The 22,880-nt window shown below is 45.7% G+C and overlaps 1 protein-coding gene across 2 annotated transcripts in view; it reads right to left on the bottom strand.

Moving 5' to 3' along the window:
• Positions 1-492: 492 nt before the first annotated feature.
• The window catches only part of LOC144823108 (6-pyruvoyl tetrahydrobiopterin synthase-like), an 82,713-nt gene continuing 60,325 nt past the window's right edge, over positions 493-22,880 (bottom strand). Inside the window, exons 2-6 of one of the 2 annotated variants that reach the window (XM_078681289.1) lie at positions 21,111-21,190; positions 8,721-8,743; positions 4,428-4,484; positions 2,390-2,460; positions 493-1,776 (exon numbers count right to left, since the gene is read on the bottom strand). In XM_078681289.1, the coding sequence (XP_078537415.1) occupies positions 1,653-1,776; positions 2,390-2,460; positions 4,428-4,484; positions 8,721-8,743; positions 21,111-21,190 (355 nt within the window). In that variant the 3' untranslated portion in view covers positions 493-1,652. The remainder of the gene's footprint in view (positions 1,777-2,389; positions 2,461-4,427; positions 4,485-8,720; positions 8,744-21,110; positions 21,191-22,880) is intronic. The other variant, XM_078681290.1, reaches the window with a different exon arrangement.

Genomic DNA, 22,880 nt, shown 5'->3' with positions numbered 1-22,880 from the left:
ATTGCAAGTCCTCCTTTACAAATGCTGTGGAAGAACAGAAAAATATAGGTTCCAAGTGTGTATTGGATTTTGACAATTCTGGATACAAAACTCAGAAGCTAAAATCAAAGTCTGGGGCTGTCAAGCTTAAATAAAGTTCCTTAGCTTCAAGTGGAAGATGGTAACACTAAATGGAGAGTTGCACTTATATATTAACAGTTTTGGAGCACAAAATCAATAAAAAAAAAATCAGTATGATAAAACAACTCAATGACTAAAGCAGGTTGAAACAGTTGTAAAAATGTACGTAAATAGAGAAACTAAAACAAAGGTCTGGTCTGTGCCCCTCCAGACTAGCATTGAAGTGAACTACTTTTTAGGTGGATGTGCACAAGCAAACTGCGGTCACTCACAGAGAAGAGGGCCTGACCCACCGCCCCATGCTATAATCAAAATGCGATTGACACTTAAAACAGATCAATAAATGAAGAGAGCTAATCAAGATCCCATGTGTGGATATATAATTACAAAGTTTAATTTTTAGAATGTATCTTTGGAAATAATGAAGTTGGCGAGGCAGTCAGAGCTAAAAACACAATTGTGTGAGAAAAGTCTGCCACACTGTTGATATTTGGGGCTTACAATAAAAGTTCACCTCTTCAGGCGACAGTGGAACAAGGGTTAGAACAAACACAGAGCACGCTAGAAAGAGCACCAGTGCCTTGGGAGGAGAGTTTTCTTACATGCAGACATTGATTGCTGAGGTCATGCTTCTCACTGCAGGGTCGGACTGGCCTATGAGGCAATCGGGCAGTGTGTGGGCCTGGTTTACGGTTTGCTGGGACGGTTTTTACACATGATTTTCAACATACTAAACAAACATTGCCTGCAGCAGTCTCAAATCCATACTTTGCAAATTGTTTATCCATTGTGCCTTAAAGTTCGAAACTGCCTCGATTTGCAGGCATGGACCACTTTTTAGGTCGAGCCAGGGCAGAGCATGCGCTGCTCTGTGAGGCATGCTGTATTCAGGTAGGGACTTGAAGCTCCGCTCACTCTCCACCCATATTTTTCATTGGCTTGTGTCATTGTCCACTGTAAACTGTGGCTGTTCATTGGTCAATAGGCTAGTAGTCCCTCCTTAGTACCGCCTTGTCTCATTTTGTAACCTCGTGGAGACACCCCCTGTTACATGTATTGTTACTCTGTAGGCTTTAATTACAGCTTCTGAGCACTATTTTCTCAAATAGCTTTGTCCTGCCTGCTTATTCAGGCAGGACAAGCTCTCTCCTAATGCTTTTTAAAAGCATTTTTTAGCACAGGCGCTGAACGCATTTGCAATGCAATAAGTCTTGCTTTTGCAAGAGTTTAAGCTTTTGGCATTGTAAATGACAATGCCTTTTATTTATCTGTTTTAAAACTAACACATAAATAAAAGGCATTGTCATTTACAATGCCAATAGCTCAAACTCTCGTAAATGCGAAACCTATTGCATTGCAAATGCTTCTTTAGTTATCAGTTTTGCTAATGAGGCCCCTTTTATTTTGGTGCCCGGCGCTATTTTCGACCCTGTTAACAGATGTCCATTTGCACAATGTGGCCTTCTGGTGTGGTAGAACTTTGGAATGGTTGCTCTGTGCGTCTTCTCTGCAATGAAGGGCCATCCAGCCTCCTACTCGCCCTTGTACACGGCCGAATTGCTGTCTGTTTCGTGTACAGTCACTTTGTAGAGAAGACCAGGTGCTAATTGCTTCTGCATGCTCTCCCAGATGAACACGGCCACATTCTCAACGGTGCTGCAAAGAGAAGAAACAGAATGAATTAAGAGACTGTGGCCATTCACTGACCCTCAGACTTTTCAAGCAGCATTTCTCAGATCAGCTTTCTCTCACCAATCAGTGATTTTATAGTGAGGTTTACATATGGCACACCAAGGGCAATTCTTCTAAAATTGTTCTGTACTCTCCATCGGAGACAGCATATGATTAATTTTCTATGCTCCTTTGTAAATATATTTACAAAGATAATGATTCCAATAATAATGGATTCATGTATCTGGGAGGGCACAAGAGTACGAAGGCTCATCTATGAAGAGTGCTGATCATTTTCTGTAAGCATGAATTTGTGCCTGAATATTTTCTACTAAAGGGCTGTACACAGCATTTATTTGGATATATCTTATTGTTTCCTGTAAGCAAAGCAAATGCTGGAGACGTTTTTCTGGTAGTCAGATGACCAACTGTGCGAACACGTACGTGAAATGTTAAAGCTAGTTGAGAGTGTGAAAGCTCTTACCAAAAAACAAAAACAAAAAAAACGTGCAATCGCATGGGATTATAAACATTCATACATTTAAAAAACAGACCACAATTGTTCACACAGCATGGTGTGCATGTGATATTCCTGTACCTAACATGCTGAGCAAAGAACTGCACATCCTTGTCCAAATTCTTGTGGTCCAGCGGCTCTATGATGGCTTTCTGTAAAAAAAAAAAATGTACAAAAATTGAAAAATGGCAAACAAGTAATGCTGAATATGTCTTCTTCCCGAGCAGGATTCTTTAGTTAACATATTAGAAGGCTGCAATTTGCCACAGTACGAGGGGTTTATGACCCAAGCAAAATAAGCCAGAAAATCAAGGAAAGTGCACCTGGTACCTAGTGAGGATGCATCAGAAACCACAGCAAAATGCACATATTACCTGAGAAAACGACTGCCTGTGGGCTCTGCAGCTAGGCCAATGTGGCACACGCGTTACCTGAGTTGAATATGCATGTTACATGGATAATAGAGGCAGAACACACATGTCACCCCAGCATAACGAGTTTCCTGAACAGAATGTGCCCAATACTCGAGCCATGGGACAACGAGGCCCGTTCTAAGATAAGGCCAGAGCCTTCTCCAGTAGGATGCTGTGTCGCTATCCTGTAACTACTGACATTGGTTGACCTGGAGAAGGAGGAGGTTGGGCAGAGGTGGCTTGTCATTTGTTTTCCAATGATTTATTCAGCAGACTCCTGAAGGTCATGTCTGGTGTTTGGAGCAGAAAGGGCCTTCTTGGGGTAAGAAGTTAGCTCAGCGGCAGCCGCCACATAAATAAAGTGGTGGGGCGGGAAGGGAAGCGAGTTTGCAAATGTATAAAAAGTTAAACTTACCTGGTGCCAGCTGCCTACCGCATCGCGCCTCCGCGCTGGTTCTTTCTGATCCCAGCAGAACTGGGACCACGTCACAGACTCCCTGTCCAATCCCCACGCTATTCTCTCACAGCAGCACGGAGATTGGCCTGAGCAGGCTGGAATGACGTTCAGCTCAGGCCAGGGAATCTGTGGGGGGTTCCATACCCTCCCTGTTTAATGCAGCCAGGTTAGAGAAACCTAAGTGCGCATGTGTGTTTTGGTCGGCCAAACACACATGCTCACTTAGGGAGTGCACATTGCACTTCCTCTTCCCTCTCATGCCCCGGCCCCACCACTCCCTGCACACGCTGGCTGAGCCAGCTGCTTAAAAATAAAACAACAATGAAATATCGTTTTATTTTTTAGCTGCTGGCTCTGACCAGTGGGGCGATGCACCGAAGGGAGCTAGTACAGTATGAACCTATGCTCAAACAGCTAACATACAAGAGATTGCACCATCTTGCCAGAATATGAGCTCAGGGGAACCCTGGATGAACTGGACTTTAAGACCGATGCAGTACGAGGAGCAGCTGTCTAAGGAGTAGGCTCCGGCTGCACTGCTTAATGCTTCCAGGCAATGTCTCATTCTGTAGCTTGACGGTGCAGGCCGGACCACACAACCATTTATTTAAGGTGGCTTTGGAGCTTTGCACTTTGGTCCTGCAGCCATGGAATTATCCCTGGTTAATGATTATTCGGACACTGCATGACTTCACCCTGGCTGCCAGTCCAGGTGCAGTGGATTGGGGAAAACAAGGAAAAACACAAGACGTGTAGGGTTTGTATAAAGATTTGCCGGTCCCTATGCTGCTTGCCAATTATTATATTCAGGATGCCGCCAGCAAGAAAACGCTTTCAGAAGGCAAGCTCTGGGAACGGGGCAAGCACTAGCCAATAAACTCAAGGCCAGCAGTGAGCCGGAGTGTCATCGAGCACTCGTCTGGCTGCAGACAGCTCTACCAGAAACCTCTGGCACCCAAAACAATCACTGAGCCCTTGAGTGAGGGGCACATATCACAAGGATCAAGACCCACTAACTGCACATTGCAAGCCCACTGAGCACACGCTTCCATTAGACACAGAGGGACTCTGCTTGAGAATATCTATGTTTTGGTGTGAGGGAGAGGTCGCTTACCTGAACACACAGCCAACACTTACCCACTTTAAGTCGAAACCCAAAGCGAAGCAGAAGTAGGACCATTTAGTGGAAAGTGACTAAAACTGTGGGCGTGAACTCATTCAATGTCAAAGTTAGGCCCGAGATGCTCACCTGCATTTGCTGCTTGAGTGTCGTCAGGTTTATTACCATTCCAGAGACAGGATCAATCTGTGGGGTGAACGAAATGTATCACTTGTGTGACAAGTGGAATTAACCATTTAGAACGAATATAACAAAAATAACATTCTTGCTTACAATGACTAAAGCAAAAAAAATAAAAAAATAAATCAGTTCACCAAAAAAGTACTTTCTGCTCTTCAGAAGGACACGACAAACCCCCAGCAGGCCGCATTTGTCCCCACATGTTGGAAAAGTAGGGACATTGCCATTGTCATGTGATCAAACATCATTAGATATCACTTCATACCATAGAGCAATCCAGAGGTAAACATGGAAAATATTCTCGGACAGCCACAAGTGCAGCACCACCAAACTGTCTAGGAGGATCATGTACATATTTGTGCCATCGAGCAAGCACATGTACATTGAGACTGCCACTGCTTGCCACAAAACCACAGAGAGCAACCAGAAGTATTATGTACAATACAGGAACAGAGAAATACAAATAAGAGGTCTCGGAGACTCCTTTAAAGAATCTGCAAGTCAATCATGCTACAGAGAGATTTGTATAGGCACTCTGTAATCCTGGAGAGACAATTGCCCGAAAACCTAATCATAGAACAATATAGTATATGCTCCTGCGATAGACAGACATTCAAGGACACACACCAACCTAGCCCGATTGTGAAACTTATTCAAACAGGCATTAGCACAGCCAATACGTCTCGCCTTTTTGAACTACTGGCTTTGCCAACGCTCCTGATGATGCTGTCCAGCATCAGCAAAAAAAGGCATGATGCAGTGTCAGAGCGATTACGCTGCATGATGCAGTGGCAGCTGCATGTGATGACATGCACGTGCATACATCACCATGCATATGCACGCTTATAGTATAATGTGGCTGCCATTTTGTTTACCTGGGAAAAGATGGCGGATACCACTTGAAGTGGTAAACAAACAATACATTTAAACATACATGAAAGCACTTTGTAAAAGTGGTGCGGCCTAGAAGCCAATGGCAGCTGTTGCCCACACCAAATAAAATGTTAAGAAAAAAAACAACTTTAAGTGAATCGTGGACTGGGGTAGCAACGAAGGGGAGCTGGTATATGAAAATAATAGGAGGAGACACCTCACCTGCCAAATGGTGGCATGCTTCATCATTGGTGTCCCATCTCACCCAGATAAGCCACTTTGGTAGGCTAAAATAGGCTAAAACGTGTTTTATATAATGCCAAGTGGAAGTGCAGTGGTTCCAACATTCTAAATTTGCCAAGATGTTTCAGCTGAATAAAAAAAATATATATTTTTGAGATATCTGATCAGCCTCCATCGGCACAGGTCTAACATGGCAGTGGAGAGCAATCCAGGAGCACACCGGCGACCCTGCTCCCTTGGCACAAGTGTGAGCACAGGGCGGCGGCCCCAATTCCGCCAAGCCGATGGGGCCTGATCAAAAACCTACAAAAAATGTTGCATCACTAATCAGGTAGGAGAGCCTTAGGCCTCATTTTTACACATCCCTTACAAATTAGAAACTGGTAGATAAGGAGGTCTAGGAGCCCTGATAGAAGCCAAGTGACCCACAGGGTGTTTTCCTGAACTTAGCTGAAACATGTTGGTAAATTCAGTATACAGGAACAATTGGATTCCTTTTGGCATCCTGATCATTTATTTGTAATCATTGTGTGGGTCTCTGTAAAATAGTGAAATTTAGGGTACCTCAATAGCCATGTTAAAACTTTACATGACCTCCGCATTTATCCAGAGAATAATATACGCATAGAGGCTCCCAGATTCGGTTGAGCCTACCAAGGTGGCAGTGACCTAATTGGGTCAGAGGAGACACCAATAAGGATCCTGTTGGAAAGAGTTCCCATACAAAGGCACAAATAATCCTAGAAGCTTTCGCATGCTGTGGTGAGGATAGTTTTGACTTAATGAGAGGACATGCAGAAGCTAGATATTAAACCGCCCACTCTTTTGGTGGGGATACAGCGGTAAATGAACAAGCACTGGCGTTGCCAATAGGTCTCGCAGTAGGAAAGTTGGAGCTATTACAATTGCAAATAACAATGCCTTTTATTTTTGTTTTCATTTTAAAAACATAAAGGGCTTTGTCATTTACAAAACCAATAGCTCCAACTTTCCTACTGCGAGACCTATTGTGCACTGCACAGTGTGGGTGAAAGTGGCACTGCGTGGGTGTGAGTGGCGTTGCGTGGACGAGTGGCGTTGCGTGGATGAGTGGCGTTGCGTGGACGAGTGGCGTTGCGTGGACGAGTGGCGTTGCGTGGACGAGTGGCGTTGCGTGGACGAGTGGCGTTGCATGGACGAGTGGCGTTGCATGGACGAGTGGCGTTGCATGGACGAGTGGCGTTGCGTGGCTGAGTGGCGTTGCGTGGATGAGTGGCGTTGCGTGGATGAGTGGCGTTGCGTGGATGAGTGGCGTTGCGTGGATGAGTGGCGTTGCATGGATGAGTGGCGTTGCGTGAGTGAGTTGCGTTGCGTGTGTGAGTGGCGGTGAGTGGCGTTGCGTGGGTGAGTGGTGTTGCGTGGGTGAGTGGTGTTGCGTGTGTGTGGTGTTGCGTGTGTGTGGTGTTGCGTGTGTGTGCATCAGCTAAGCCAACCAAAGGTAAATATTCTGCGTGCAGTGGAGCGCGAAGGGCAGCACGAAGAGCAGCACGAGTCTCTAATGTAAAATAAATACGCTGTGAGTAGTGAAGCGTGAAGGAGACCTCGAGCCTTCAAACTGAAAGGGAAAAGGCGCGAGGATCAAAAAGCGACGAATATCTCATGCTGGAAACACATTATATGAAATGCTACTGCTGCTAATTAAATATAAATAAAAAGTGTTTAGGGAGTCACGGCTGCCGAGAGTAACAACAAGGCAGTGCTGGGAGGGGAGCTGCGCACCAACTGAAGTGCTCTGGTTGCACGGCCTGCGGCCGTGTGAAGTGATAAGACTTTGAAGTATGTCACGGCGCCTGAGGGGAGAGCAGAGAGAAGAGAAGGCGACATGCTGTGACGGAGGTGTGAGAGGTCTGGCAGGGAACAGATGGCCTGGCCGTAAAGCAGGGGGCGGGGCAGCGCTGGGGAAGCCTGTGGGAGGATGATTGATGCATTTGATGTGGAGAGGGAGGAGAGCCTTTTGCGAGCCTTGTGCTGGAGAAATGCTGCCTGGTGCACCTTTTGTTAAGTAGAGTCTAAAAAAGCATTTTAAATGCACTAAAGATTTATCAAGTCCCACTCTTAAAAGGCGGAGTGCTGCTACGGGCTGGGGAGGGGGAGGAGAAATTAAAGGAAAGGCTGTGTTTGCAGGGAGAGAGAGGAGAGGTGCTGGTGTGGGAGGAGTGCTGCTACGGCAAGGCTGTGTTTGCGGGGAGAGAGAGGGGAGGTGCTGGTGTGGGAGGGGGGAGGTGCTGGTGTGGGAGGAGTGCTGCTACGGCAAGGCTGTGTTTGCGGGGAGAGAGAGGGGAGGTGCTGGTGTGGGAGGGGGGAGTTGCTGGTGTGGGAGGAGTGCTGCTAGGGGAGGAGAAGCCCTGGCCGTGAATGCTCGTGCATGTTTGCTCACGTGATTCACGTGAACTGCAAGAAAACCGCGGCTGAAAGCGCTTTGGTTTGACGAGGATTTTGCCGACTTGAATTCTCGCTCCGTAGGTCGCGAGACCTAAAAAGGACTAGGCTAGCTCAAAGTTCACTCAAAGCTTTGCTATCGTGCAAAAGAGTTCCAGGCAAGCCATAAAATAAAACAGCGACATAATCACAGTATTTGAAGAATCAAGAATCATCTTTAGGAAAGGCACCGCAATCTAGAACTCTTTAGTAGGATTATCTGTAGTTGCATATCAACCCATCTTCACATGGAGACATCCAAATCCACCTGAAAAGATTTTTGGAGTCTTGGGTGAAATCTGGTCAAACACTGGCGAATCATTCCTAAATACACAGAAAGTTCAATCTTCTTTTAAATGTTAATACTTCACACAGTTTGCTCCAAAGTCACCAAGAGCCCTCTACCGTGCCTCAACTCTAGAATAAACATTTGCTTTCTCAAGAAATCGACCTGAAATCGACCTGATGACAGATTACATCCCAGCCGCTCCAGACCAAGGAGCATATTGCTGAGAGAAGACATCGTAGACGCCCCTGAAGCTGCCTGTGTACATCAATGGATCCTGCAAAATATGCCTGGAACACATAAATCCTAAATGCATAAAAATACTGGATAGTGTTAGTCTCCTAGGGACTGCAACAGTAAATAAGGATGTGGATGACACTTACCTCTCCTCGCACAGTGACGATCACTAAAAAGAAGAAAAAAACCAGTATAAATACATAGAGAAGAAAGTACATCAACACGGTGGTCTGCACTGGTAATTAATTAGCAGTGAAGTTTCAGATGAATGTCAAGCAGTATTCATTGTGGAAGTAAAATAAGAGTTATGAGTTGAGGGAGGGGAAGTCTAGGGCTCCTGGACGATCCATTGGGCAAACGATGACACTGGAAACAAGCATTGGCATTGACAACAGGTCTCGCCTTTGGGATCTTATAAGTGTTTGGCCAGAGCTATTGGCGTTGCCAATGGGTTTAAGCTAATTTTAGAGCAACTCGTTCAAGCCAAAGAAATGGAAAACTGATAGTGTAGAAAATATAAGCTGCCTTTAACTGAATTCTACTCTAAATGTTGCCCTATGAAACAAAAAATAGGACGAGAAGCCAAAATAAACACTGGAAAACCAACGAGAGGCGAGCAAGAACTAAATTTAAACTTAATTATCACGGCTATCTAATTAGTGCCCACAATGTCTTGTACCTATCATACAAGGAAACCCTTTACCAAGAACCAAGCACTAGGAAGCCGGGTGAGCTCACCAACAAGTTCTTGAAATCATGCGTGTACATACCTGCGGAGCAACGGAGTTCTGACTTTAATAGTTACAGGGAGTTCTGTAACATGACAGCATATATATATATATATATATATATATATATATATATATATATATATACATACATATACTCTCTCTCTCTCTCTCTCTCTCTCTCTCTCTCTCTCTCTCTCTCTGACCCATTGTTATGTAATGTCTGTAATTAGAAGGCCGACTCCAGAGATGGGGTGGGAGGGACTCCTGGGGGTAATGAATTAATCTTTGGGTCACATACTCCTCTGAGTGATGTGACCGGGGAAAGTCTTAAAGCTATCCTTATTAATGCTAGGTCTATGAGGAATCATGAATTCCAACTCTATGACATCCTCGTGGAAGCCAAGCCAGAAGTTTTGTTTATTACTGAAACTTGGCTTCACGAGGGATCAAACCCCACTCTCGCTAATGTTATACCCCCAACTATATGATAATTAGGAAAGACAGATTAGGGAATGGAGGTCGGGGGTAGCAATTATCTACAAGAATTCTCTCCCTTGTTCGGCTATATCTATTACTGACTTAGAGGGAGCGGAAGGCTTAGGTTTCCATCTGTCAGTTTCCGCTCACCAGTCAGTGGCCGGGGTGATTATATATAGACCACCAGGGCCGCCTGGACGTTTCCTGGAGTCTATTGGCCACGCCATAGCACCCATCGCTACTAGGTTTAGTCAATACATGGTCCTTGGAGACTTCAATATTTATCTAGATCAAATGGAAGACCGAGAGACCAAGAAGCAATGTGAATCATTGAATATTTTTAGCATGGTTCCGTATGTGATGTCTCCCACTCATGAAAAGGGGCCCATCTTGGACCAAATTTTTTCAACATGCAAGATTGACCTAGACAACCCTCTTCCGATAATTTGGTCCGATCATTATTTGATCACTTTTCGGCTTAAAAAAGACCATAGTAGGCTCAGTACCATGGTATTCAACAAACTAAAGATTACAGATCCTTTAAGCTATTTACGCCCGATTCTGTAGCAGAAATATTAGTCCGACATCCTATTTGTGGGGAAGGTTCCCTTGAAGAGGTGACACATGCTCTGGAAACCTGGCTGCAGAACTGGGCTCTGCACCTTGCTCCTCCAAAGATGCGCAGGGCCGCACGTGGAAATACTTCATCTCCTTGGTTTACAGAGGCATTGAGGAAAAGTAAAAGTGCTTGTAAATGTCTGGAGCGCTCATGGAGGAAAAGTTTCGATCCATTAAGTAAAGACATCTACAAACAGGCGCACTCAAAGCGCACTACATAAAAGTGCGTGATGAGAAAAAAAGTTTCTTGGCTACAAAAATTGATAAAGCCAGAAACAGTAGTAGGGAACTGTTTAAGATTGTGAAATATTTTGCCTCACCCCAATGTTACCCAGAGCCTCTTTACTCCCACCCTTGAATGGACCAATCAGGTCGCTAAATTATTTCATGATAAGATCAAATCTATCCAAGACACATTTGATATGCCTATCTGTACGAACCAGGACGATGCGGCAGACTCTAAAGAATGCTCTAGGGAGGAAATACTTCCGGATTTTCCTCCTGTCTCCCTGGATACCTCACTTACCATCATGAAGGCGCTTAAATCTGGGTCACCTTCTGATCCGTGTACTGCGAAAATTGTAGCATCTGTTGCTGAGGTTCTGAATCCAGCTGTTAATCGAGTTCTGAACCTTTCTCTGTCGGAAGGAAAGGTCCCAGCGAAGTGGAAACAGGGTAAAATCCTCCCACTATTGAAGAAACCTTTAGCTGACCCAGCAGTAGTCAGCAACTACAGGCCCATAACACTGCTTCCTTTTTTTGCCAAGGCATTAGAGAAGTATGTAAATGGGGTTATTACTAACTTCATTGAGGCCACAAATGCTCTTCATCCCAGCCAATCGGGGTTTAGAGCTAAAATATAGCACCAAAACGGCCTTATTAGAAGTCAGTGAAAGTATCAAAGCCACCCTTGACAGAGGAGGGAAGGCAGTATTAATACTGCTGGACCTCTCAGCGGCTTTTGATACCGTGCCCCATGGTCGACTCCTACAGAGACTTAGTGAGTCTGGATTTGGGGGCACCGTTTTCAGGTGGTCTTGCTCTTTCTTGGAAGGTCGTCAGCAATCTGTTTGGTCCCCACCTTTCTCAGCAGATATTCCATTGTTGAATGTTGAAGTGCCTCAGGGCTCAGTTTTGGGCCCAACTCTTTTTAATATTTATATGGCACCTTTTGCATCCCTAGCGGAGAAACATGGGGCCAAAGTTATAACCTATGCCGATGACTCCCAATTGTTGTTCACTTTTGAAAAGGATGAGCCGCTCAATGAAAATTTAATACATCGATGCCTGACTAAAGTGTTTGATTGGTTTTGACAAAACCAACTATCATGCAATTCCGCCAAAACTGAAATGACCTTTTTTGGACACTCCCCTGGTGATGAATGGCAGAATTGGTGGCCTCAGGATCAGCCTCCGCCATCCAGTCCTGTTTCCACTGTGAAGAATCTTGGGAGTCATGCTTGATTCAGATCTTTCCATGAAGTCGCAGGTTCAATCTGTGGCTGGCACGTATTTCAGACTTCTAAACATGATGAGGAACTTCCTACCTTTGTTGCCATTGTCCCATAGGAAGACAGTAGTCCAAGCCTTGATTATGTCAAGGCTGGACTATGCCAATGCATTATACCTGGGCATCCCAAATTATTTATTGGGCCGTCTTCAGGTTGTTCAAAACGTGGCTGCCAGAATGGTTTCTTTGGCAGGGCCTAGGACCCATATGGCAAGTCATTTAAGAACCTTACACTGGCTTTCAGTGAAAAATAGGATTGACTTTAAGTCTTTGGTGCTTGCTTTTGAGGCTCTCCATAACAGCAGGGCCCAGTACATCAGAAAGAGAATCACACGCTATATTCCAAACAGGACGCTGAGGTCATCGGCCCAACATCTGTTAGTGGTGCCAAAATTTACCCGGACCAGAAAGGGGGGTCGTTCCTTTCAGGTGGTAGTGGGAAGACTATGGAACGCGCTGCCTCTCTCCCTCAGACAAGAGCGAGAGCTTCTTAGCTTCAGGCGCCAACTCAAGACCTGGTTGTTCCTTCAGTAAAATTGTGGTGCAGGATTGTGAGTGCATTCTGTCTCTCTTTTCAATGGGGGTCCTCTTAGCGCCGGGACACTCCCTGGAGTAGCCGTGCGCTTTATAAATTCCCCATAACATTAACATTAACATATATATACACACCAGAATGAGGTTTAGTGTGTATAGAGTCGAGGTGACCCCAGAGGTAGGCAGAGGTTAAAGTTAGATAGAACCTTACTCTCTATTTGTGGTAGAGTGGTCGAGCAGTAAGGCAGTATCAGAGGACAGTGTTAAGCATTTGATGTACACACTCAGTCAGCAAATGTATTCGTCACACTCAAGAACTGAACTCTAGACCAATTGTTTTTGTATAAAAAATATACTGTTTTATTTTTAGAACCAAGCAAGCCTGGAACAGGTAAGCATTAAATACTTTACAGTAATAAGTTGCTGAGTGTAGAACAGTTTGAAAATGCAATAGAACTTGTACTTTGTTTGATTTACAGAGAATGCAGTAGGTTGCAATACTTAGCAAATACAGTACATTGAAATGAATAGGCTTTTTCAGTAAATTACAGGTAAGTTAATTTTTACGTTACTTTTATAACTCAGTGCTGGATACCTAGACTCAGCACTGGGACAAGTAAATACGTCTTGGTTATTCGTGCGATTTTTAAAGAATATCTTTAGATTTCAAAACTCCACACTGTGTGGAAGGAAATTGTCAATGTTATCCTATGGAGGAAAAACAGGTTATCGGTTCACTGGTAAGTTATCGACTGAGAGAGTTAAGGTTCTGGGGTTAGACTAAGGGGTCCCCCAGGGCCAGTGATGCACTCTTGTTACACCCTCAGCGGCACTAGGGCGGCGGGTGCAGAGTGTTGAGGCCCAATGTTATCCAATGGGGGACAGGGGGCCTCCGGTTTGTAGCTGCTGGCAAGCAGGCCACTGGGTTGTGGGAGCAAAGCTCCTAGGGTTTAGGTCAGGGCAAATGGGGAAACAAGTAGCATAAAAGGTGCACCCTCAGTGGCGCTTAGGTAGCCGGGTGCAGAGCGCTGTTTCGACGTCGGGTGCCCCGTTGTTTTCTATGGAGAACCTCCGGTTTGCAAAAGCACTGCAGTCAGGGAGACGAAGGACTTCTGGGTGCGACCATCACTTCGAGAAGTAAGTTGGGAAGTTCAGGATTGGTTAGACACCGTTGGTTTTGGCACACAAGGCCGTGGAGCATCGGGTGCAGGGGTGCCTTTTGGGGGTCAGATATTCTTACCAGCACCTGGTCGCAGTTAGGGGGGCCTTCTGGATTTAGACTGCAGGCGTCGGCTAGAGGCTTGAGGCAGGTCAGGGGTCCCCGGATCTCGGGTCGGGATCGCCGGGGTGACCTCCTCTTGGTGTTTTTTTCACTCGAGCTCGGGCCGGATTTGGCAGTTGCAGAGTGGGCTGGATTTGAGGTTTCTGGCTGCTGCCAGAGGTTGTTGTTTGAACAAATCCGGTGTTCACAAAAGAAGCAGTCTTTGGAGGTGAAGGAAGGCAGGTCCTCGGGCGATATTCGAGGGGGCTGGCTGCAGGACACACCGGGATTTTGCAGGAGCAGGTTCAAGGGGAGACAGGCCTGTAGGGCTGGGGTCAAGTCAGTGGGCATCTTCCTCTTGTTAGCTGGCTGCACGGCGGTTCGGTCCTTCTTTTCTTCTTCTTGTTTCTGGATCTGAGGAAGCAGGGATCAGGGTGTTCCCTAAATACTAGATTTTAGGGGGGTAAAAGGTAAGTAAAGGGCGGGGACCAATGTGTCCCTTCCCTGGGGTGGGTACATTCCCTAATTCGAAGGGACAGGGTTTTAGGTGTGAGGCCAAGAACTGGGCGCACTGCTAGGTTGACGCACAATTAGAAGCTAACAGGCAGAAAAGGTGCATGCAGAAAAGGGGCAAAGCCCTGTAACCCCTCACGATGTGTTTTGAGGACACACCACGTAAAAGAAAAACAATTTCGCAGCACACTTATAGAAAAATGAGAGTAGAGATGATGTCTCAATGGACATAAAGTTCAAAGTTCAAGAGTGAAGGAATTGTCCACAAATTTAGTGAAATTTCTTCTTTTATTGTCCAAACATGCGCCAGCCGACACGTGTTTCGTCGCCAGAAACACACTGTTTCTGGGACTCTTCAGGGCTATAAGAGTAGAGGTAAGGGATCTGCAGGTCGCGGTGCCGGTGATAATTCCGACCCGGCTCCGCTCGAGACCGGGTATTGTTGAAATCGTACACGGTTGTCACAGGAATACAACGATGTTGTTGCAGTGTGAAGTGAAGATCCTTAATAAAACTTAAACCAGGACACGGTTCGCGAAGTAGGAGTCAACATGCAGGGCTGAGTGTCCGTGTCTCCGGAGTGGTCGGTAAAGAGGCTTGTAGGCCAAGGGGTCCCCGTAGTGCGGGGATTGTTCGGCGGTGACTCTGTCGAGTTTACGTTTCTGTTCCAGGACCGCACCCGGAACAGAAACGTAAACTCGACAGAGTCACCGCCGAACAATCCCCGCACTACGGGGACCCCTTGGCCTACAAGCCTCTTTACCGACCACTCCGGAGACACGGACACTCAGCCCTGCATGTTGACTCCTACTTCGCGAACCGTGTCCTGGTTTAAGTTTTATTAAGGATCTTCACTTCACACTGCAACAACATCGTTGTATTCCTGTGACAACCGTGTACGATTTCAACAATACCCGGTCTCGAGCGGAGCCGGGTCGGAATTATCACCGGCACCGCGACCTGCAGATCCCTTACCTCTACTCTTATAGCCCTGAAGAGTCCCAGAAACAGTGTGTTTCTGGCGACGAAACACGTGTCGCTGGCGCATGTTTGGACAATAAAAGAAGACATTTCACTAAATTTGTGGACAATTCCTTCACTCTTGAACTTTGAACTTTATGTCCATTGGGTACATTCCCTATCATGCCACCCTCCAGTGAGGGGGGGCAGGAGCCTGTCCCTGGTTGGTTGGGCTCCCCCATCCTCAAGATGGCAGGGACTCAGAGTTATGCTTCACCTCACCTCCCCCACCTGATGGGTGGAGTTGGCAGAGGTGGGGACACCTTTTTCCCTCACTTGTTTTTCCCGCCGGCTCTCCCACCCTAAGTGGGGGTAGAACCAGTGGGGACCTGTTGCTGAAAGCAGCAAATGGTCTGGGGACGCTCACAAAGGCGGCATGCCTTTGAAGCTTCCCCTTCGTGAACCCTGCCCATCCTGGGGGAGGAGACTTGGCACATCGTCCCAGGATGTGCATTGTTTCAGGCCACAGAGAGCAGCAGGTTCTCGACCCAGGGGTCCAGAAACATGTCTTGTGGCGGCAGCTGCAAGCAGCCACTCAGCCTGGACACTAGTGGTGGGTTAGTTTTCAAGGGTCATCTCTGAGGTGCCCTCTGTGTCCATTTTTCATTAAATCTCACACTGGCATCAGTGTGGGTTTAATGTGCTGAGTTGTTTGATACCAAACTTCTCCGTTTTCAGTATAGCCATTATGGTGCTGTGGAGTTCATAATGACAAGCTCCCAGCACCATATACTCTTAATGGCAGCACTACACTTACAATGTCTAAGAATGGACTTAGACACTGTAGGGGTACAGGGCTTATGCACCTGTAGCCTCACCACTGGCATAGTGCATCCAGCTAGAAGGGTGACTGATCTATGCCAGGGCAGTGGATTGTAGGCATGGCACACAGGTGTGTGCCATGTCGACTCTTTACTTTGTTCTTCACCAAAACATGCAGCCTGCAAGAGCAGTGTGTGTGTGTAAAGGTACAGGGCCTCTAAGGGTGGCACAATGAGTGCTGCAACCCTTAGAGTTCTTCCCTGGTCACTGTGCCCTGGGTACCTGTGATACCATTTACCAGGGGCTGACCTGTGGCCAGAGATGACAACTGGGTTAGTTTTGGGGAAAGAGCACAGGCCCTGCAAACCTGATTGGCAGGGACCCAGGGAACACCAAGAAAAAGTGTGGCAAAAAGTGGGGGTGTTACTGCAACAGAAACCCACTTTCCTACACTGTGTCTCACGCACACTGTACTCACCGAGTGACGCAAACATGCCATGTATTTTAAAGATGTATTGGGGTGCTGCACTGAAAAAAGGGAAATGCACAAACGTGCATTAAGAGCTGTTTACAAATAAAAGCAAGGAAACAGAAAGAAAAAGAAGTTCAATGACCTAATGAATAAAACTGAAGAGCAATTCTACAGGTAACAGGGCCTATTGCCAGGCACAGGAACCGCCCAAGGAAAGGCGAAACAAACGATAAAATTAGTCACTGAAAGGAAAGGGCTTTCTAAAAGCACACTTAGGAACCAATGGGAAGCCATTGGTGTGATCGAAGCCCATAGAGCATCTGCATCTCTCGCCGAGCAGCGCATGAGCGCCGACTCCAGGCTCGACCTAAAAACTACAGTGAGTGAACTCCATTTCATGATGCAAACCTGAATGACCAGCAGGCACGGGGAGGGGGGTGTGGGTGGTACACTGCATAAGCCACACTGTAGGAAGATCGCATCTTAATAATTTAAGAAAAGGGAAAATTCCTCCTTCAGCAAATCCTGGCTAGTCAGGACAAACTGGCATGGTGGTTTTTTTCATTTTTTTTCTACTCGTTCACTGGCAAAGATATATTGGGCAAATCGAACATCCTGAAGTTTAACACCCACAGTAAATTATTGCCAAACGCCTCCATTCATTCTCACGGTGCAAAGACTAAGTAGTAGACAGGTCTTTGTTGGCTGGGGTTGACTGTGTTGTCGCTCCAATAAACCCAAATAATTAGAAAATACTTGTATTTCTTCAAACAAAATATGTTGCATTCTCTCGATTTCCCAACTTTGAACAAGGTGTGGCTAGGAGTTAATCTTAAGGAACAACTGACAAAAGATCAGACTCTATTTAAGTTTTGTTTCTCCCTTATCCCACTCATCACACCATTCCAATGAATTACCTTCAAACACCCCATTATCGGCAAAAGCTGTGCTGGGGCAAACACTCTGCTATCCTGTAGGTCTTCCATTGGAAAAACATGGCTCGCTGGACAGGGTGCAAAGTAAAAAATCTATTTCGATTGAGCAATGATCTTTCTATTGTACATAGGCGGTTAAATGTTCATCCGTCGCTATATATTCAATTTACTGCAAGACTGCTTTGTTAAAACCAACAAAAATGTTTATATCCCGTACCAGGGTTGCATTAATATAATATCAGGTCAGTTAAATGCTGCTAATAATGTGTGAGAGCGTAGACTTCGGATTTAAGCCAATGTACAGACTTAAGTTGCTCACTACACCCAGTGCTTAATTTGAGCTGGCGAGGGCCACCAACACTCATTTTTAGAGACCACTAATCATTTTTTCTGGTAAGACATTTCCCGAGCGCAAGAGAGGGAAAAACACACACAAAGGAGAAAGGAGGACGGGGAAGGTGGAAAAGCCACCAGAAAGGGACGAAAAAGGAACCTGAAAGAGTGGAATAAATGGAAAGGGGGCCTGGGTAGCATATTAAAGAGTCTTGAGGTGGATAGAAGATTACGTACCCGTGGTAACACTTGACAGCACACGTTTCCGCCCACAGCTGTGGGCACTGGCACTTTTTACAATGTCGCTCTCTTGTGAATTTTGTCTTGTAGGGCTGTTTCCTGTTTTTCTTCGTTAACCATGTATTTAATCTATTTCATAGGGGAGTCACTTACTGCCCATTATTAACTCTCTGATGTATCTAAATTTAAGAAAATCCTACGTTTCTCCACCACTGTGGGACACATCAGCAAGCATTTTTGATACATTGAAATCGAATGGGATGAACAATATTCTGAAAGCGCTGGGGGAGCCAGAGCATCCTCATCTGCACCCATCCAATCCCGTTCAAGCTCTGCCAACTCAACCTTGTCTACCCTAATGCCCCCTTCAATTCAGCCTTCAAGACTCACTAGGCTCCACAGCCCCTCCATGCCTTCAAGATCATAGATGTCTTCCTCTCAGATTCCCAGATATCAGCAAAATCCCTATTCACTGAACATTCCTTTTAGGAAGAGTTCGCATTTTTGAGAATTTAAAAGTAATCTGTCATACTACTGAAATATAACAAAGAGGACCAAGACCAGCATGGCCCTGCATCTCTCTGTCCGGAAAAGACCAGTAGGCAGCATTTAATTTGTAATAATAAAGTGCATGGGGACAAAGTTTTTCTTAGGATCCCACTGCTGAGTCCCTTTGCTGCCCAGTCTTGAATCCACCTAATGCCACTTTCATCCACCATCTGACAAGGTCTTTTCATCTGCCTCTTGCAGGTTATTGTCATCCCTACTTTCGTCCTATGTTGCTGTTTTCATATCTTTATTCCTTGTCATTTCTTCCTTTTCTGCTTCTTGCTTTCAGTCAGTCTGATGAGAACATATAAGCCCCCCTCCACCCCACCCCAAAATGACTGATGATGCTAAAGTTATGCAACTACTATGCACAACTTAATCACTACCAGAATGGACTAGAGGCACAATACCTGAACTGTCATAGTCTCTCCACCTCCTATTGCACTTGCTACCTTTTCAGTGTCATCTACGCCAATAAAAAACCTTTGGAACCAAAAGCATTGTGGAGTAGTGATGGGGTTGGAGCCATATGGAAGGGTATGAATCTCCCCGGACAATAACCCAGAGCACCTAGAGCAATATTGCTTGCAGCCATCTATCCAGAGAAGAACTGTGACAGCCTGGTCTGTCTGTCGGAATAATCATCTTCTCTCAGAAGAACAATGAAGGCCTTCTGTGGTGTGAATGGAAGGTCGTCTATATTAAAAACCCTCCAAGGTCCGTAAAACTCAAATGAAAGGCAACTCTCCATCTTGAGGATACCCAAGAACCTGGAACAGTCTTAATAAGCCATCATACACAACTGTGACTGCTTGTAGAAGTCTGGATGCGGAGTTATGTTTTTTTGTTATGTGTATTTGCAAAGCGCACCATTGAACATGAGCGTGTGTGTGCCTAGCGCTGGCTATGGTAGGTTGGTTAATTGAAAAGCCAGGTCTTCCGCTTCTTGTGGAATTCAAAGAAAGTAAGAGTCTCTGATGTGGAGTGGGAGGTCGTTCCACACTTTAGGAGCAATGTAAGAGAATGCCTGTCCTGATCTGGTTCATTGTATGCATGGGATCTGAGCGAGTAAGAGTCCTGTTTAGTGGAGGTGGTTGTGGAAGGGGATACGACTGTTCAGGCAGGTGGGGTCGAAGTTGTGTAGTACCTTCAATGTGTGTGAGAGGGTTTTGATGTGAGCGTGTTTGTGCATCGGAAGCCAAAGGAGCTCTCTGAGGTGTTGTACGATGGGAGTTCTGTGTGAGAGTTTGAGGATAAGTCTGGCTGCCGAGTTTTGGATGGCTTGTAGTATTCTAGGGAGTTGCTTGGTAGTCCGGTTTAGTGGGTATTGCCATAACAACTTTCTGGTGACTAGTGCATGAGTGACGATTCTTCTAGTGTTGCTTGGGAGCCCTTTAAAAATCTTCCTCAGCAATTTCAGGGTGTGGAAATAGGATGTAGTGATGGCATTGAATTGTGTGGTCGTGTTCAGCTTGCCGTCTGTCAGGATTCCGATATTCCTGGCATGGGTCCAAGTTCAGCCGGCCACCAGTTGAAAAACCCATGGTGAGGTGTTTTTGCTGAACTCTGCTACTTCTGTCTTGTCAGTGTTGGCCTGAGACAGTTGGCTTTCATACAGTGAGCAATTTTAGTCATGCAGGGGGTGAAATGGTTTCTTGTGTTGGGGTTCTTCTGAGAAGGAGTTGCGTGTCGTGTGCATAGGAGAGGAAGTTTATGTTGTGTGCATAGATAACGTTGGCTTAAAGGATCATGCACCTCTAGGCTTGTACCGAAGGTCTTGTAGCCAGCTAGAATGGCTGTCAATGTCCAGAGGAGAGGTTGTAGTTAGCCATGTTTCCGTGAGGAAGGGCAGGTCAGGAGCGGGGTCGTGCAGTAGGTCCCATACCACTGTGTCATGTTTAGTGAGTGAGAAGCTGCTGGGGTGCATGCATGCAAGCGTGGCATGTTGTGTAGGTGGTGGTTGATCTGTAGGAGTGTGAGCAGGTGGCTGGTTTGTGTAAGAGTGAGCAAGTGTGCAGCTGTTGGTGCAAGAGTGGTGGGAGTAGGGTATGTGAACTTGCAGGAGGCGCATGTGAATGCTACTTCCGTGTTGAGTGGTGAGGCAGCAGCTGGGGCTGAAAGTGTGGCTGAGTGTGGCAGGTTTGGGGGGTGGTGGGCAGAATACCAGAGTTCCTGGTGCTCAACGTGGTCCAAGCACAGACAAGATTGCCTTTGGTGTGCCAGTCGCATACCCACACTGCAGCCTCTATTAAGTAGGTCCTGGGAGGGGAGAAGAGTGCTGGGAATGGTGGATGTGAAACTAGTGAAGACACTTCCTGTGTTGATGGATGATGGAAATTCTAGTGAAGTCGCTTTCTGTGCAGATGTCTACCTAATCTAAGTTAGCTACCTAGATAAGGCCTCCCTACGGCTAGGAGTGGTGTATACTCTGATGGGACCTGTGCAGATCCAAAACTGCATGGATTAACCGAGGCCAGTATATAAATCAGGAGTTCCAAGCAGCTGGTAATGGCCCCTGGTGTCATGAAGTCTGTGCATAGACTGTCCAGGCTGACACGAACAGTGATGGCCCTTCTCTCACCTCGATAGTTGTGCCCGTGTCCGTTGGGGTTGTTGCATTTCCCATACAGCTCCTTGTTTTCTTCATCGCTCAGGGAGTTGCTGTGGGAAACAAAGTGGATAGAGTCATTGAAAACATTTTCCAGACAATCCCCCCGCCACTGTAATCCACTTATCCCAAACAGAACCCCTCTGAGAATGAATGTATCAATCCTTGCATAACCTCGCGTGTTGAGGAAGCCAACCCCTCCAGGTTCCGTGCGTCAGCTACCATATGTTCAGGAGCTCACAGGTGACTGGTGAGAATTGCTTTCCAACCCAAACTTACCTGAACCACATGAAACCTACTTGATTTGATTCCAATCTTGATATTGTACTACCCTGGTCAGGTAGGTTTAGAAGTAACCCAGGTCTCCCTTAGCAGACTCAACATTAATGCAAGATGGCTCACTACGGACGTCTGCTATGACCTGCAGGCCAGGACTTCGAATCTTGGCATGGCCAACTCAGTCTTCCATGATTCCAACATTGAACACAAAGGCAAATTCCCTCAGAGGCACGCTTGCCCTTATTATTTCTTCAGATCCCTGGGGGATCTTCTAAGGATGGCTTCTCATCCATCAGGCCCCCAGTCCTCATGATTTGTTGGCATAGATACATGTTCATTGGTACTGCTCTTTTTCCTTCACAGCAAACTGTAATTGCATGTGTGCAATTATTTCCAAACATTACGCCTCATGTCCAACTGCATCCCATTCTTTCTATAGGCGCTTCAAGCTTTTCACCTTTGTTTATAATCAATTTTATTTTGTGCACCACCTTTTCTAGAAGAGAGTGTCGTCTTCTTCTGCATTATATGAAAAATGGTTTTGAGTTTCAACCCACATGCATACATCACAACTTAAAACAGGTCCTACATGGGGACTTGAGCAGGGAATTTCTGAAATGAACAGAAAGAAAACATTTCTTCCTTTTCTGTCATTTTTGGTGGTCGAGTGAATGGGGGAAGATCCTAGCCATGAGATCTCCGGCATTTTCTATGCGAACAGCTACTGATGTTCCCTAAAAATAACCCCAAGCAGAAATTAGTGTTAACAATAGTTACCACTTTAAACTAGATTCATTTAATGCAGGACTACAGGCAGTGACCACCTCAGTGCATCAAGCAAGGTCACCAGCATTAATGAAAAAATAGAGCTTATCAATTTTCATTTAGAATGCCTCTACATGTCAGAGCAGTCATATAGGCAGTTACCCCTAAGAAAAAATCCATAATAAAACTACCCAATGCAGCATGAATTACCATTTAAAAATTAGCCTAATTTTTTTTGGGCAAACATCAGCTAATTAATTCTGAAAATACAAACATTTTACATTTAAACACATTAGTTTGAGAACTGGAAACAGATCTAATCCAAACAAACAAGCACTTTTCATTGACTAAGTTTTTTTATTTTTTTTGTTTTTTTATTTTATTGAGATCAGTATATTGCAAGAAGCATACCAGATACAGTGACATTTCCAGAAAATAGGAATCTTCAACAGAACATTCAAACCCCCCCAAATCCCAGTCTATACATACTGCAAGTCCAAATATGTCATACAATTTTCATATACCACTCATGTAATGTACTGAAGATGAACAAGGATACAATCTTAGGAGGCACTCTCATGGGCAGCGTACCGAGAACCGACAGTCTGTCGGGGTGAAGCCGTGGTTCCCAGAATCTCCTCCACAGTGTCCTCATCGCGTTCACAGCTCGCCAGTAGATAGTCTCTAAGTGGACCCCAA

Source organism: Lissotriton helveticus, chromosome 3_1, assembly GCF_964261635.1.
Source record: "Lissotriton helveticus chromosome 3_1, aLisHel1.1, whole genome shotgun sequence".
Taxonomy (NCBI): Eukaryota; Metazoa; Chordata; class Amphibia; order Caudata; family Salamandridae; genus Lissotriton; species Lissotriton helveticus.
The sequence above is the reverse complement of the archived record's forward strand: the minus strand, read 5'-3'. Positions and strand labels throughout refer to the sequence as shown.